Below are 15932 nucleotides of genomic sequence, written 5' to 3' on the forward strand. Positions count from 1 at the left end.
TCATTGGCTGCTGGGTCAACTCACCACCTCAAAAAAAAACTACCTCTTGCTCAAGTCCCTTTGCTTTGCAATTTAAAGAGAAATCTCACAGCACTCATTTCTTTAAAACCCGCCTTTTAAGTCAATGCTCCAGTATTCTGCAATTTAAACTTGCCTTGTAAATCAAAACAGCTGTTATTCAATTTATAGTAAATTCAATTGCAAGTTTGAATTTTCAAAATTGAGTCAGATGCACAAGTTTTTTTTTTATTGTCCAATTTCACAGTCTATATCTTACATTTACCAATAACCTTCCAATGCAGGTTTACAATGTTGTCTAAAAACTGAAAAAGTGAAAAAAAAACGTTGGCTCCATCTGGTTAGTAGTTTAGGTGCAAGATTTAATACAAACTTGTCAATACAATGTCTTGTATTTCAATAATTTATGCATTTGTAACTAATCTAGTCTCTTCATTCGTACAAAATAAAACTATCCCCTCATTGCTTCAGAACTTACAGTGCATTACAATTTTTTTTAATTAAATGGAACAGACTGTAATGTTTCACACAAAAACTTATCCTACATATATGTTTTAAACAGTTACTATTAGAAGTACTGATCTAGTTTGTGATTCTGGCAAAAGGACTGTCAAAATAGCCAGCTTGCAAAATGTATAGTATTTTTAAAAAAACTGACATAGGTGTTGCCACTCAAACAGGATGGGTAATATGCAAGGCCAAGCCTATTACATAACTGCCAGGTGTTGGAAGATTCCAGAAAGAAAAAAAAAATGAAACTAATCAGTGCATCCTTTAAACTTAGAACTCTTAACTGCATGAATAGAAAAAAAAACACAAATCTAATGTTTCCCAGTTAGAACATGGGATTTATCAGACCTCCCAATTTGTGAAAATGACAATATATCTGTAATTGCATTTTGATTCGTTTTAGTTATATTTTGATTTCTGGCCTTAAGAAGGCCCGCTTGTTTCTTTTAAGATGTGACTTAAAAATCCCACTTCCACTCATGCAAGTTTTGCCAGGAATAATTTATTGTTATCCCATTTACACCAAGCTGAAACAAATTTACACCCTAGTTTTTGTAATAATCCCAAATTCCTCTTAATCCTTAAAGATTTCATTTACTCAACACTTGGCAATTTCATACTAGACAGAAATACACAAAGCAAATAAGCTTTCACAAAACTAAAGTGAAAACTGCAAAGTTTATTATAAAACAATGTCTTCTCTTGAAAATGTTTTTCAAGTCAATTTTTAAAAATGGCTGCTCCATTGTAGATATAGTTATAATTAGAAAACTGAAAACTTAAGGGAAATCTTAATAGGTAAAACATTGATATGATGTAACCTGGCTGGATTTCGAATACTGTCAAGTTGCAAATCAATGAAAAAAGTACAAAAGCTGCTTCTCAAAGCAAAGGAAAAGAAGCATAAGAAATGCCACAGTATTTCCATTGCTACATCAAAACCAACATGAATCAAATGACAATTAATTGAATTGAATTACAGTACAAGATCTCCAACAGTTGACAGATAACATTTTGCAGTGGTGGTAAGTGATCTCCATTGGGCTTGAAAATAGTTTAGATGTGTTGAAAATCCCAAGAATCATACTTTCACTTAAATTGTTTCAAGGGATTGATGCATCACTTCACTTTGTTCAAGACATGTGAGCAGTGAATCATTAAATCCAAGCAGTTACATGTCAATGGCTTGGCCATCTAGAGGACACAGCCTGTAATACAAGTAACTGTTGGACATACAGCTGATGTAGCTTTACAATATTTCATTTGGAATATTTACTTTAGTAAACAGTCCAAAGTGAAGAGAAAATAGTTTCAATAAGGATTTCATTCTTAACAGTGTTCCCAGACTTAATAATCAAACAAGTCCATGAACTGAAAACTGTTAGGTACTGGTTTAACCTTGTGGCTACCAGTTATGAACCAAGACGTGAATAAGTGCTTCTTTTATCTGAGAAGAAGCTCCTGAGAAGAACCACTTGCCCAAGACTCACAACCAACAAGATGAGCGCTTCTCCAATGGACCAAAAAGCAACCCTTGAATTCAGGTCTTCAGCACGACTTCGCCCTTGTGCTTCCCTGAGACGGAAATGGGTCTGGTAATCAATGACCGACTTCATTGCTTCATGCATCGTAACGCAAGCTGACTCCATCTGATTTGTTATTAAAAACACAAATGTTTTGAAAAAGAAATGTTAGCCCTATTGTAACATTCATTTGCATACATCAACTTTCACCAAGTACATCCCATCTTCAAATTCCCTCCATATTGCTCACTTGGAAAAATAGCCACAAAATACAGTGCACAAAATTTGTTATTTCTGATTTCACAAATATTAGGTAACTTTAAACTTTGTGGACATGTGCACAATTTCTCCATTGTAGTAATTTCCCACGAGTAATTCAAATGGATGACAGTGGTGCAGCAATTAGTACTGCTACCTCAAATCTCTAGGGATCCAAACCTGATTCTGGCCTCACATGCTGTCTGTGTAGTTTTGCACATCCTCCCTGTGCCATATGGATTTCTGTCCATTTGAGTTTCCTCCCAGATCCTATTGATATGCTAGTGTGCTCAGTGGCTGATGAAAATTAGCTACGATGACGGCAAGTGGCACATGAATGAGAACAAGTTACAGGGGAACTTAGAACTCATATGGACTTTGGCTGAATGGCCTCCTTCTGTGCCATACTCAGTATATACACAAAATGTAATATGATTTCTGTGAATTTTCAAAGAATTTTCTACTACAATTGCTCAGGAGCTTTTACTGCATAACATTCAAAAAGGTTCAGGAGAATTACTTGCAAAATGATTCAATATCATTTTTAAAGTTTAAATTATGGCTGAACTATTGAAGAACAAGCAAGATGTGTATTTATAATATTCGATCTAATCATTTTTCCAAGAAAGATGACCACGATATTGCCTGGATTGGAGAAGGCGTCTTAGGAGGCAAGGTTAAGAGTTCAGGCTTTTCTCTGGAGTAAAGGAGAATGAGAGGTGACAGAGGTCGACAAGATTGTGAGAAGCATTGATAGTGTGGAAAGCCATCACCTTTCTCCTGGGGCGACGGTAGCAAATACCAACATCAGGGTGGAAAGTTTTAAGGGAGACGTCAGGGTAAGATTTTTTTTTAAAAAACACCAAGTAGTTGGTGCTTGGAACACATCATCATGGTGGTGGTGGAGGAAGAGGCTGATACAATAGGGGCATTTAAAAGACTCCGGTATATGGATACATGAAAATTAGAGGTTTATGGGTGTGAGATAGAGAAGGTTAAGATTGTTGAGTATGTTATATAGATCAGCACATCATCATGGGACAAAGGGCCTGTAGTGTGCCCAGTTCCTTGCTATAACAGCAGACCAGCAAGTGGGTCAGCAGCTGAAGGACATACACAGGTGAGCTGTTGGTGACTTGTGGGTGAGGAACACACAGTCTGCTGGTGACTGGAGGTCAAAGGACTCACACCAGGTTGTGGGCAGCTGGAGACTGGCTCATGAGAACCAGGAATTGGAACTGGGATTCAAAAAGGCACTGAGGTCAAGAAAGGCCCTCGGCTCTGAAGGTTTTCTCATCACGTCAGAGGTTTGGATCTGGACTCAGGTTGCCAATGGTTTGAACTGAACTGGGGTCTTGTGTGGCTGGAGAGGTGCTGGGGGTGAATCCGATGATACTCAATGACTCTCTTTTGCTTCTTTTTCGATGACTGTAATGGCCGCAGGGAAATGCTAAATAGCAAATCTTTGCCAGCCTTACAGCAGACCAAAGGCAATTTAGTGTAATATTACATTTGTTTTATTACATGAAAATAACTGGTATCAGATCTGATATAATCACAGGCTATCTTGATGAAATAATAACAGGCAATCTGTTCATGAAATGTTGTTAGTTGCAAATGACCATTTCACCCTCCATGCAGAGAAGGCTCTTCACAAGACATGTTATCAGCTAGAAAGGTGGCAGCACAGTGTTATTCCACAGCTAAGCAATTTAGAACCTCTCAATCTCATATTATACTCTTCCTGATTCATCACCAGTTCTATAATCACAATGAATCGGGTTTGCATATTCTTGCTCTCAGATTTTGTTTTATTTTGCCCCAATACCACCTCATTTAGCAGCTTCTCCATCATTAACCCTTGCTTTCATTCCTTCCCCCTCTACATCTTAAAATTTTCTGACTTTTCCCAATCCAATGAAATATCACTGGCCTGAGATTACTATTTCTGGCCCAGACACTTAAAAATATGCATTAAACCAACAAGTTCCTTCTCACCTTTAGTCTGTTCAGTACCGAGCACTGGATCAAGTTGAAGGTGACAAATATCACTGCATTCAACCTTACAAATCTATAAAAAACTGACAAAAATCCCATATTTTATACCTGAGTCAGTGCTGACACCCGGTTTTCATTAGGGAACAAGGGAGGATCATCCCCAACTTGGAAATCAAAGTACACGGTTTTGTGCGTGAAAGTGGAAAACTCATTGCTGAAACAGAACTTATAAGTTCCATTTTTTGCAGCTGTAAAGGTGAAACTGTCATATTGTTTCTTCATCTCCTTGTACAAAACAGCACCGTCAGCATCTTCTAACCGACAGTCTACATCATAATGGCCTCCAGTAATGACCTGTTAACCACAAGAATTTAGAAGACAAATTTGTAAAGCAATGTGGGATAAACGCAAAAGCAAACCGAATACATTTTCCACCTAGCATAAAAAAAAATTCAATGTCATGGCATCATTTCAGTTAAAACCAGTTGTTACATTGCATAGGAAAATTAAAAACACTAAATGCTGAAAGTCATTAAATAAAAATAAATTCTGGAAAGATTCATCAAGTCAGGCAAATAAAGAAATAAACTAACTCTTTAGGTTGTCAGCCCAATGTTATAACTGGGAAAGGTGAATACAAGATGAATATGAAAGTGCAGATGCTGTGATTGTAATGCAATACACAGAAGTACTAGAGAAATTCAGCAGATCACGCAGCATCTATAGGAAGCAAAGGGTACTCAACATTTTGCGACTCAAAAAAAAAGTATGAACATCACCCCCTACCCTTGTCACTTCTCAGCTTTTTTCTCCTTTACCCTCCAACCCATACCCACTTATGATCTCTTACCTGTTATCCTGTGCCCCTCCATCTCTGTGCCCTTTCTTCCCTTCTCTCTTCATCTCCCATCCATCCCACTTTTTTTTTTTTAAATTCAGACACCTGCCTGCTTTTTGTTCATACCTTAATGAAGGGGGTCAGGCCTGAAACATTGGTTACCCTTTACTTCCTATAAATTCTGTGTGATCTACTCAGTTTCTCCAGCACTTTTGAGTATTGCATAGGAGTGAATAAAAAGTTAGTTCTACATGGCAGAAAAGGTGAAAAATGGATAGGAATCAAGAGATAATGATGTCTTCCTTGCTGTCATTGAAGAGGAATCTGAGAAATATTCCATATTTGCATTGGCTAAAGATACCAGAGACAAAACAAATAGCTAATTCTGGCTTCTGGCCACTGACAATGCTGTCCTTTCTGAAGTGTTAGGCCTGCAACATTAAGATATCCAAACCAGATGAGGATGCATTCCACAAAATGATTCTGCTACATCTTAAATAGGGCAAAATGTATGAAGTACATCCAGGAAATTTTCATGAAGCAGCCTGTAGATAGTCCATCCTGGAAGGGGCCATACCAGAACTTGTATTAACTTATGAACCTGGTCAAATTATTGGAATTTCAGTGAGAGAACATTTCAGAAAGAGTGATAACATTCCTTATTTTTCAAGATAGTTCTGAATAAGGATGAGCTTGGGCTTTGTAGACATGTTCCAGTACAAAGGAAGGTAAGAGAATCCAAGATATCAAGAGAGGTCATGAATTTAGTCAAAAAGAAAAAGAGCATATGCTCTTTTTTAAGGTTTAGGAATCTCTTCTTTGGCTTGGCTTCGCGGACGAAGATTTATGGAGGGGGTAAAAGGTCCACGTCAGCTGCAGGCTCGTTTGTGGCTGACAAGTCCGATGCGGGACAGGCAGACACGATTGCAGCGGTTGCAGGGGAAAATTGGTGGGTTGGGGTTGGGTGTTGGGTTTTTCCTCCTTTGCCTTTTGTCAGTGAGGTGGGCTCTGCGGTCTTCTTCAAAGGAGGTTGCTGCCCGCCAAACTGTGAGGCGCCAAGATGCACGGTTTGAGGCGTTATCAGCCCACTGGCGGTGGTCAATGTGGCAGGCACCAAGAGATTTCTTTAGGCAGTCCTTGTACCTTTTCTTTGGTGCACCTCTGTCACGGTGGCCAGTGGAGAGCTCGCCATATAACACGATCTTGGGAAGGCGATGGTCCTCCATTCTGGAGACGTGGCCCATCCAGCGCAGCTGGATCTTCAGCAGCGTGGACTCGATGCTGTCGACCTCTGCCATCTCGAGTACTTCGACGTTAGGGATGTAAGCGCTCCAATGGATGTTGAGGATGGAGCGGAGACAACGCTGGTGGAAGCGTTCTAGGAGCCGTAGGTGGTGCCGGTAGAGGACCCATGATTCGGAGCCGAACAGGAGTGTGGGTATGACAACGGCTCTGTATACGCTTATCTTTGTGAGGTTTTTCAGTTGGTTGTTTTTCCAGACTCTTTTGTGTAGTCTTCCAAAGGCGCTATTTGCCTTGGCGAGTCTGTTGTCTATCTCATTGTCGATCCTTGCATCTGATGAAATGGTGCAGCCGAGATAGGTAAACTGGTTGACCGTTTTGAGTTTTGTGTGCCCGATGGAGATGTGGGGGGGCTGGTAATCATGGTGGGGAGCTGGCTGATGGAGGACCTCAGTTTTCTTCAGGCTGACTTCCAGGCCAAACATTTTGGCAGTTTCCGCAAAGCAGGACGTCAAGCGCTGAAGAGCTGGCTCTTGTAGATTAGGAATCTACAATCAGACAAAACCCTGGAATAATATAAAGTTTGGAGGAGAGAGCTCAAGCAGGGCATTAGGAAGGCCAAACAGGACCTTGAAATATCCTTAGCAAGCAGGATTAAAGAGAATCCCAAGGCATTTTATAATTGCATTAAAAACAAGAACATGATAAGCGAGGGGCTAGGAAAACTCAAGGACAAAGAAGGGAATTTATACGGTGTCAGAGGTAATGGGCAAGGTATGAAACAGATACTTTACATCTGTATTTATGAAGGATAGTGATAGGGGCACAATGTGGAGAATCCAAATGTTAAGGCATTTTGAGAATGAAGTCTTGCTGCATCTTCAGACAAATTCGGCCATCCTGATGGGATTTTTTTTTTCATATACACAGAGTGGTGGGTACATAGAACAAGTTGGCAGGAGTGATGGTAGAAGCTGATTCAGTAATAGCATTTAAGAGATAATTGAATCTGAAGAGGATGGAGGGATATCTATGAAATGCAAGCAGTGCAAAAGTTTTATTTAGACATGTTTGACACTAGTACATGGGCTGTAGTGTTCTATATTCTATATTTTTTTTCTGAATGCCTATAGTATTTGAAACAAGGTCAGTGAACTTGTGGCACAAATCAGTACAGAAACTTGGTTAAAGGGTGGAGGCAACTTGGAATTAAATACCCAAGGGCATCAGGTAATTCCGAAGGATAAGCAAGACAAAAAGATAGCGGTATTATACAAGGATGAGATTTGGGCAACAGTGAGATATTGTACAAGCTCCAAGGAGCAGAACATTGAATCCATCTCTGGGTAGAGATTTGGAACAGCAGAGGGGGAAAAATAGTGGTAGGAGTCTATAGGCCACATCATAACAGAGTGGAATAGGAAATAAGCCAAGAAATATCTGATACATGCAAGAACAAAACAAGTCAAGGGGGATTTTAACTTGATAGACTGGACGAACCAAGTTGGTTGAGGCAGTCTTAAGAAGGACTTCATAAAATTAATCACTGATAGTTTTCTTGAACAGCAGAGGAACATGCTATCTTCGATCAAGCCTCATACAATGACAGGCAAAATTACGATCAGGGATTTTGACTGAATTTCTCATACAAATGGAGTGTGGTAGTTTGATCCAAAACTAGACTATAACACACAAACAAGGGACTACAACAGGATTGGGGAGGAGATGGCTATCAAAGTCACCAAGAATATTGAGAAACTGAAATACTTTAAAAAGTAATTCAGACAACTTAGCAAGCAATAAAAAAATAGATTACAAAAGTAAACTAGCATAAAAGAAGCAGAAATGGTTGCCTAGTGAATGTAGGTCGCTTGGAAGATAAGGATAATTAATCTTGTGTCATGCAGAAATGGCTGAATCCTTGAATGACTGCTTTGTTGGTCTTCACCATGGAAGACTCAACTACCACGCCAGATGTGTTATGGATGCAATGGCAGGCAAGGAGCTCAGTATAATCGCCATCACTAAAAGGGAGTGCTGAGCAAACTAGTGGGTCCAAAGGCAGACAAGTCCCCTTGGTCCTGATAGAATGCATCCCAGGGAGCTAAAAGTTATAGTTGAGGCATTTGTGATAATTTCCCAAAGTTCTTTAGACTCTGGCTAGGCCTTGACAGACAGCAAATGACACACTAATGTTTAAAAAATTATGCAGACAAAAGACAGGAAACTTTCAGCCAGTTAGCTTGGAATTTGTGGTCTAGAAAATACTTGAATCTTAAAGGAAGAAATAGCAAGAAAACTGCATATAAACTCTTCTATTCGGCAGACACAGCTTGGATTCAGGAAGGGGAAGTAGTGTTTGACAAATTTTTCGTGAGTTCCTAGAGGATATAATGAGTGTAGCAGATACACTTGGATGTACACTTGGATTTTCAATATCGCATAAAAGACATCCACAAGATACATAGAGTTGGGGTATAATGTAATAGCATTGATCGAGAATTGGTTAACTAATAGAAGGCAGGGAGTTAAGATAAATAGGTCTTTCATTGCCGGGAGAGAATAAATTTAGGAGCAGGGACTTTCTGCTGCAGCTGTACAGAGCACTAGTGATGCCACAATCTGGAGTATCATGTGCAGTTCTGGTCATCTTACTGGAGAAAAGATGCACTGGCTTTGGAGGTGATTCACTTGGTTAATTCCAGAGACAAGGGGCTACTCTATGAGATGAGATCAAGTCACTTGTTGGAATTCAGGAAATGAGAAGATCTTCTAGAAACATGAAATTATGACAGGGCTAGAAAGTTATTGCCTCTGGTAGGCTAAACCTAGGGGATATTGCCTGGAGATCTGGGGGGAGTAGATTGAGGACTGAAACAAGGAGGAAATGCTTGTCCAAGAAAGGATGGAATCTGTGGGATTCTCTGCATAGGAAACAGTAGAGGGCTGCCTCATTATATTTTGCATTGGAAGGGAATTAAGGGTTATGGTAAAAGGCAGACAGGTGGAGTAGTCCCACAGCCAGAACAGCAGAGCAAGCCTGATGGGCCAGATGGCTTACTCCTGCTCTTGTTGATGGTGGATCTCGCAGCATCCATAGAAAGTAAGGATATTAAACAAAAGTTTTGGGCCTGAGCCCTTCCTCAAGGAATGAGGAAAAAAGCAGGGGGGGGGACGATGGGCAGGGGGGGACGATGGCAGGGGGGGACGATGGGGCAGGGCGGGGACGATGGGGCAGGGGGGGACGATGGGGCAGGGGGGGACGATGGGGCAGGGGGGGGACGATGGGGCAGGGGGGGGACGATGGGGCAGGGGGGGACGATGGGGCAGGGGGGGGACGATGGGGCAGGGGGGGACGATGGGGCAGGGGGGGACGATGGGGCAGGGGGGGACGATGGGGCAGGGGGGGACGATGGGGCAGGGGGGGGACGATGGGGGCAGGGTGGGGACGATGGGGCAGGGGGGGACGATGGGGGCAGGGGGGGGACGATGGGGCAGGGGGGGACGATGGGGCAGGGGGGGGACGATGGGGCAGGGGGGGGACGATGGGGCAGGGGGGGACGATGGGGCAGGGGGGGATGGGCGAGGGGGGGCAGGGGGGGGGGACGATGGGGCAGGGGGGGGACGATGGGGGCAGGGGGGGGACGATGGGGCAGGGGGGGACGATGGGGCAGGGGGGACGATGGGGCAGGGGTGGGGACGATGGGGCAGGGGGGGGGACGATGGGGCAGGGGGGGGACGATGGGGGCAGGGGGGGGGACGATGGGGCAGGGGGGACGAGGGGCAGGGGGGACGATGGGGCAGGGGGGGACGATGGGGCAGGGGGGGGACGATGGGGCAGGGGGGGACGATGGGGCAGGGGGGGGACGATGGGGCAGGGGGGGGACGATGGGGCAGGGGGGGACGATGGGGCAGGGGGGGACGATGGGGCAGGGGGGGACGACTGGGGCAGGGCGGGGACGATGGGCAGGGACGAGGGCTGGGGACGATGGGGCAGGGGGGGACGATGGGGCAGGGGGGGACGATGGGGCAGGGGGGGACGATGGGGCAGGGGGGGGACGATGGGGCAGGGGGGGACGATGGGGCAGGGGAGGGGACGATGGGGCAGGGGGGGACGATGGGGCAGGGGGGGGACGATGGGGCAGGGGGGGACGATGGGGGCAGGGGGGGACGATGGGGCAGGGGGGGACGATGGGGGCAGGGGGGGACGATGGGCGCAGGGGGGGGACGATGGGGCAGGGGGGGACGATGGGCAGGGGGGGACGATGGGGCAGGGGGGGGACGATGGGGCAGGGGGGGACGATGGGCAGGGGGGGACGATGGGCAGGGGGGGGACGATGGGGCAGGGGGGGACGATGGGGGCAGGTGGGGGACGATGGGGCAGGGGGGGGGACGATGGGGCAGGGGGGGACGATGGGGCAGGGGGTGGGACGATGGGGCAGGGGGGGACGATGGGGCAGGGGGGGACGATGGGGCAGGGGGGGGACGATGCGGGGCAGGGCAGGGGACGATGGGGCAGGGGGGGGGACGATGGGGCAGGGCGGGGGACGATGGGGCAGGGGGGGGGACGATGGGGCAGGGAGGGGACGATGGGGCAGGGGGAGGACGATGGGGCAGGGGGGGGACGATGGGGCAGGGGGGGGACGATGGGGCAGGGGGGGGACGATGGGGCAGGGGGGGGGACGATGGGGGCAGGGGGGGGACGATGGGGCAGGGGGGGACGATGGGGCAGGGGGGGGACCGATGGGGCAGGGGGGGACGATGGGGCAGGGGGGGACGATGGGGCAGACGGAGGGGGACGATGGGGCAGGGGGGGGACGATGGGGCAGGGGGGGGACGATGGGGCAGGGGGGGACGATGGGGCAGGGGGGGGACGATGGGGCAGGGGGGGGACGATGGGGCAGGGGGGGACGATGGGGCAGGGGGGGGACGATGGGGCAGGGGGGGACGATGGGGCAGGGGGGGACGATGGGGCAGGGGGGGACGATGGGGCAGGGGGGGACGATGGGGCAGGGGGGGGACGATGGGGCAGGGGGGGACGATGGGGGCAGGGGGGGGACGATGGGGCAGGGGGGGACGATGGGGCAGGGGGGGACGATGGGGCAGGGGGGGACGATGGGGCAGGGGGGGGACGATGGGGCAGGGGGGGGACGATGTAGGGCAGGGGGGGGGACGATGGGGCAGGGGGGGGACGATGGGGCAGGGGGGGACGATGGGGCAGGGGGGGGACGATGGGGCAGGGGGGGGACGATGGGGCAGGGGGGGGACGATGGGGCAGGGGGGGGACGATGGGGCAGGGGGGGACGATGGGGCAGGGGGGACGATGGGGCAGGGGGGGACGATGGGGGCAGGGGGGGACGATGGGGCAGGGGGGGGGACGATGGGGCAGGAGGGGGGACGATGGGGCAGGGGGGGACGATGGGGCAGGGGGGGACGATGGGGCAGGGGGGGACGATGGGGCAGGGGGGGACGATGGGGCAGGGGGGGACGATGGGGCAGGGGGGGGACGATGGGGCAGGGGGGGACGATGGGGCAGGGGGGGACGATGGGGCAGGGGGGGACGATGGGGCAGGGGGGGACGATGGGGCAGGGGGGGACGATGGGGCAGGGGGGGACGATGGGGCAGGGGGGGACGATGGAGGGCAGGGGGGGGACGATGGGGCAGGGGGGGACGATGGGGCAGGGGGGGACGATGCGGGACAGGGGCAGGGGACGATGGGGCAGGGCTGGGGACGATGGGGGCAGGGGGGGACGATGGGGCAGGGGGGGACGATGGGGCAGGGGGTGGGGGACGATGGGGCAGGGGGGGGACGATGGGGCAGGGGGGGACGATGGGGCAGGGGGGACGATGGGGCAGGGGGGGACGATGGGGCAGGGGGGGGACGATGGGGCAGGGGGGGACGATGGGGCAGGGGGGGGACGATGGGGCAGGGGGGGGACGATGGGCAGGGCGTGCGGGACGATGGGGCAGGGGGGGGACGATGGGGCAGGGTGGGGACGATGGGGCAGGGGGGGGACGATGGGGCAGGGGGGGGACGATGGGGCAGGGGGGACGATGGGGCAGGGGGGGACGATGGGGCAGGGGGGGACGATGGGGCAGGGGGGGGACGATGGGGCAGGGGGGGACGATGGGGCAGGGGGGGGACGATGGGGCAGGGGGGGACGATGGGGCAGGGGGGGGACGATGGGGCAGGGGGGGACGATGGGGCAGGGGGGGACGATGGGCAGGGGGGGACGATGGGGCAGGGGGGGACGATGGGGCAGGGGGGGGACGATGGGGCAGGGGGGGACGATGGGGCAGGGGGGGGGGGACGATGGGGCAGGGGGGGACGATGGGGCAGGGGGGGACGATGGGGCAGGGGGGGACGATGGGGCAGGGTGGGGACGATGGGGCAGGGGGGGACGATGGGGCAGGGGGGGACGATGGGGCAGGGGGGGACGATGGGGCAGGGGGGGACGATGGGGCAGGGGGGGACGATGGGGCAGGGGGGGGACGATGGGGCAGGGGGGGACGATGGGGCAGGGGGGGGACGATGGGGCAGGGGGGACGATGGGGCAGGGGGGGACGATGGGGCAGGGGGGGACGATGGGCAGGGGGGGACGATGGGGCAGGGGGGACGATGGGGCAGGGGGGACGATGGGGCAGGGGGGGGACGATGGGGCAGGGGGGGGGACGATGGGGCAGGGGGGGACGATGGGGCAGGGGGGGACGATGGGGCAGGGGGGGACGAGTGGGGCAGGGGGGGACGATGGGGCAGGGGGGGACGATGGGGCAGGGGGGGACGATGGGCAGGGGGGGACGATGGGGCAGGGGGGGACGATGGGGCAGGGGGGGGACGATGGGGCAGGGGGAGGGGACGATGGGGCAGGGGGGGACGATGGGGCAGGGGGGGGACGATGGGGCAGGGGGGGGACGATGGGGCAGGGGGGGACGATGGGGCAGGGGGGGACGATGGGGCAGGGGGGGACGATGGGGCAGGGGGGACGATGGGGCAGGGGACGAGGGGCAGGGGACGATGGGGCAGGGGGGGGACGATGGGGCAGGGGGGGACGATGGGGCAGGGGGGGGACGATGGGGCAGGGGGGGGACGATGGGGCAGGGGGGGACGATGGGGGCAGGGGGGGACGATGGGGGCAGGGGGGGGAAGATGGGGCAGGGGGGGACGATGGGGCAGGGGGGGGACGATGGGGCAGGGGGGGAAGATGGGGCAGGGGGGGAAGATGGGGCAGGGGGGGAGATGGGGCAGGGGGGGAAGATGGGGCAGGGGGGGAAGATGGGGCAGGGGGGAAGATGGGGCAGGGGGGGAAGATGGGGCAGGGGGGGAAGATGGGGCAGGGGGGGAAGATGGGGCAGGGGGGAAGATGGGGCAGGGGGGGAAGATGGGGGCAGGGGGGGACGATGGGGCAGGGGGGGAAGATGGGGCAGGGGGGACGATGGGGCAGGGGGGGACGATGGGGCAGGGGGGGACGATGGGGCAGGGGGGGACGATGGGGCAGGGGGGGACGATGGGGCAGGGGGGGGACGATGGGGCAGGGGGGGACGATGGGGGCAGGGGGGGGAAGATGGGGCAGGGGGGAAGATGGGGCAGGGGGGGAAGATGGGGCAGGGGGGGGAAGATGGGGGCAGGGGGGGGAAGATGGCTGCAGGGGGGGGAAGATGGGGCAGGGGGGGGAAGATGGGGCCAGGGGGGGAAGATGGGGCAGGGGGGGAAGATGGGGCAGGGGGGGAAGATGGGGCAGGGGGGGAAGATGGGGCAGGGGGGAAGATGGGCGGGCAGGGGGGGGGAAGATGGGGCAGGGGGGAAGATGGGGGCAGGGGGGGAAGATGGGGCAGGGGGGGGAAGATGGGGCAGGGGGGGGAAGATGGGGCAGGGGGGGGGAAGATGGGGCAGGGGGGGAAGATGGGGCAGGGGGGGAAGATGGCGGGCAGGGGGGGGAAGATGGGGCAGGGGGGGAAGATGGGGGCAGGGGGAAGATGGGGCAGGGGGGAAGATGGGGCAGGGGGGAAGATGGGGGCAGGGGGGGAAGATGGGGCAGGGGGGAAGATGGGGCAGGGGGGAAGATGGGCAGGGGGAAGATGGGGCAGGGGGGAAGATGGGGGCAGGGGGGAAGATGGGGCAGGGGGGGAAGATGGGCGCAGGGGGGGGAAGATGGGGCAGGGGGGAAGATGGGGCAGGGGGGAAGATGGGGCAGGGGGGGAAGATGGGGCAGGGGGGGAAGATGGGGCAGGGGAGGGAAGATGGGGGCAGGGGGGGAAGATGGGGCAGGGGGGGAAGATGGGGCAGGGGGGGAAGATGGGGCAGGGGGGGAAGATGGGGCAGGGGGGAAGATGGGGGCTGGGGGAAGATGGGGCTGGGGCAGGGGGGAAGATGGGGCTGGAGGGCAGGGGGGAAGATGGGGCTGGGTGGGGCAGGGGGGGGAAGATGGGGCTGGGCAGGGGGGAAGATGGGGCTGGGGCAGGGGGGAAGATGGGGCTGGGGCAGGGGGGAAGATGGGCTGGGCAGGGGGGGAAGATGGGGCTGGGCAGGGGGGAAGATGGGGCTGGGGCAGGGGGGAAGATGGGGGCTGGGGCAGGGGGGAAGATGGGGCTGGGGCAGGGGGGAAGATGGGGCTGGGGCAGGGGGGAAGATGGGGCTGGGGCAGGGGGGAAGATGGGGCTGGGGCAGGGGAGGGGGAGAGATGGGGCTGGGGCAGGGGGGAAGATGGGGCTGGGGCAGGGGGGAAGATGGGGCTGGGCAGGGGGGAAGATGGGGCTGGGGCAGGGGGGAAGATGGGGCTGGGGCAGGGGGGAAGATGGGGCTGGGGCAGGGGGGGCGGAAGATGGGGCTGGGGCAGGGGGAAGATGGGGCTGGGGCAGGGGGGAAGATGGGGCTGGGGCAGGGGGAAGATGGGGCTGGGGCAGGGGGGAAGATGGGGCTGGGGCAGGGGGGAAGATGGGGCTGGGGGCAGGGGGGAAGATGGGGCTGGGGCAGGGGGGGAAGATGGCTGAGGGCTGGGGCAGGGGGGAAGATGGGGCTGGGGCAGGGGGGGAAGATGGGGCTGGGGGCAGGGGGGAAGATGGGGCTGGGGCAGGGGGGAATGATGGAGGGCTGGGGCAGGGGGGAAGATGGGGCTGGGGCAGGGGGGAAGATGGGGCTGGGGCAGGGGGGAAGATGGGGCTGGGCAGGGGGGAAGATGGGGCTGGGGCAGGGGGGAAGATGGGGCTGGGGCAGGGGGGAAGATGGGGCTGAGGGCAGGGGGGAAGATGGGGCTGGGGCAGGGGGGGAAGATGGGGCTGGGCAGGGGGGGGAAGATGGGGGCTGGGGGCAGGGGGGAAGATGGGGCTGGGGCAGGGGGGAAGATGGGGCTGGGGCAGGGGGGAAGATGGGGGCTGGGGCAGGGGGGAAGATGGGGGCTGGGCGGCAGGGGGGAAGAGTGGGAGATGAGGGCAGGGGGGAAGATGGGGGTAGGGGTGCAGGGGGGAAGATGGGGGCTGGGGCAGGGGGGAAGATGGGGCCTGGGGCCAGGGGGGAAGATGGGGCTGGGGCAGGGGGGAAGATGGGGCA

At 54.4% G+C, this 15932-nt stretch overlaps 1 protein-coding gene across 1 annotated transcript in view; it reads right to left on the bottom strand.

The window, feature by feature from the left end:
- Nucleotides 1-225: 225 nt before the first annotated feature.
- Nucleotides 226-15932, bottom strand: part of tmed7 (transmembrane p24 trafficking protein 7) — an 18859-nt gene continuing 3152 nt past the window's right edge. Inside the window, exons 2-3 of the mRNA XM_069931263.1 lie at nt 4416-4661; nt 226-2177 (exon numbers count right to left, since the gene is read on the bottom strand). Coding sequence (XP_069787364.1) covers nt 1941-2177; nt 4416-4661 — 483 coding nt within the window. The 3' untranslated portion in view covers nt 226-1940. The remainder of the gene's footprint in view (nt 2178-4415; nt 4662-15932) is intronic.

The sequence above is a fragment of the Narcine bancroftii genome, chromosome 1 (assembly GCF_036971445.1).
Source record: "Narcine bancroftii isolate sNarBan1 chromosome 1, sNarBan1.hap1, whole genome shotgun sequence".
Taxonomy (NCBI): Eukaryota; Metazoa; Chordata; class Chondrichthyes; order Torpediniformes; family Narcinidae; genus Narcine; species Narcine bancroftii.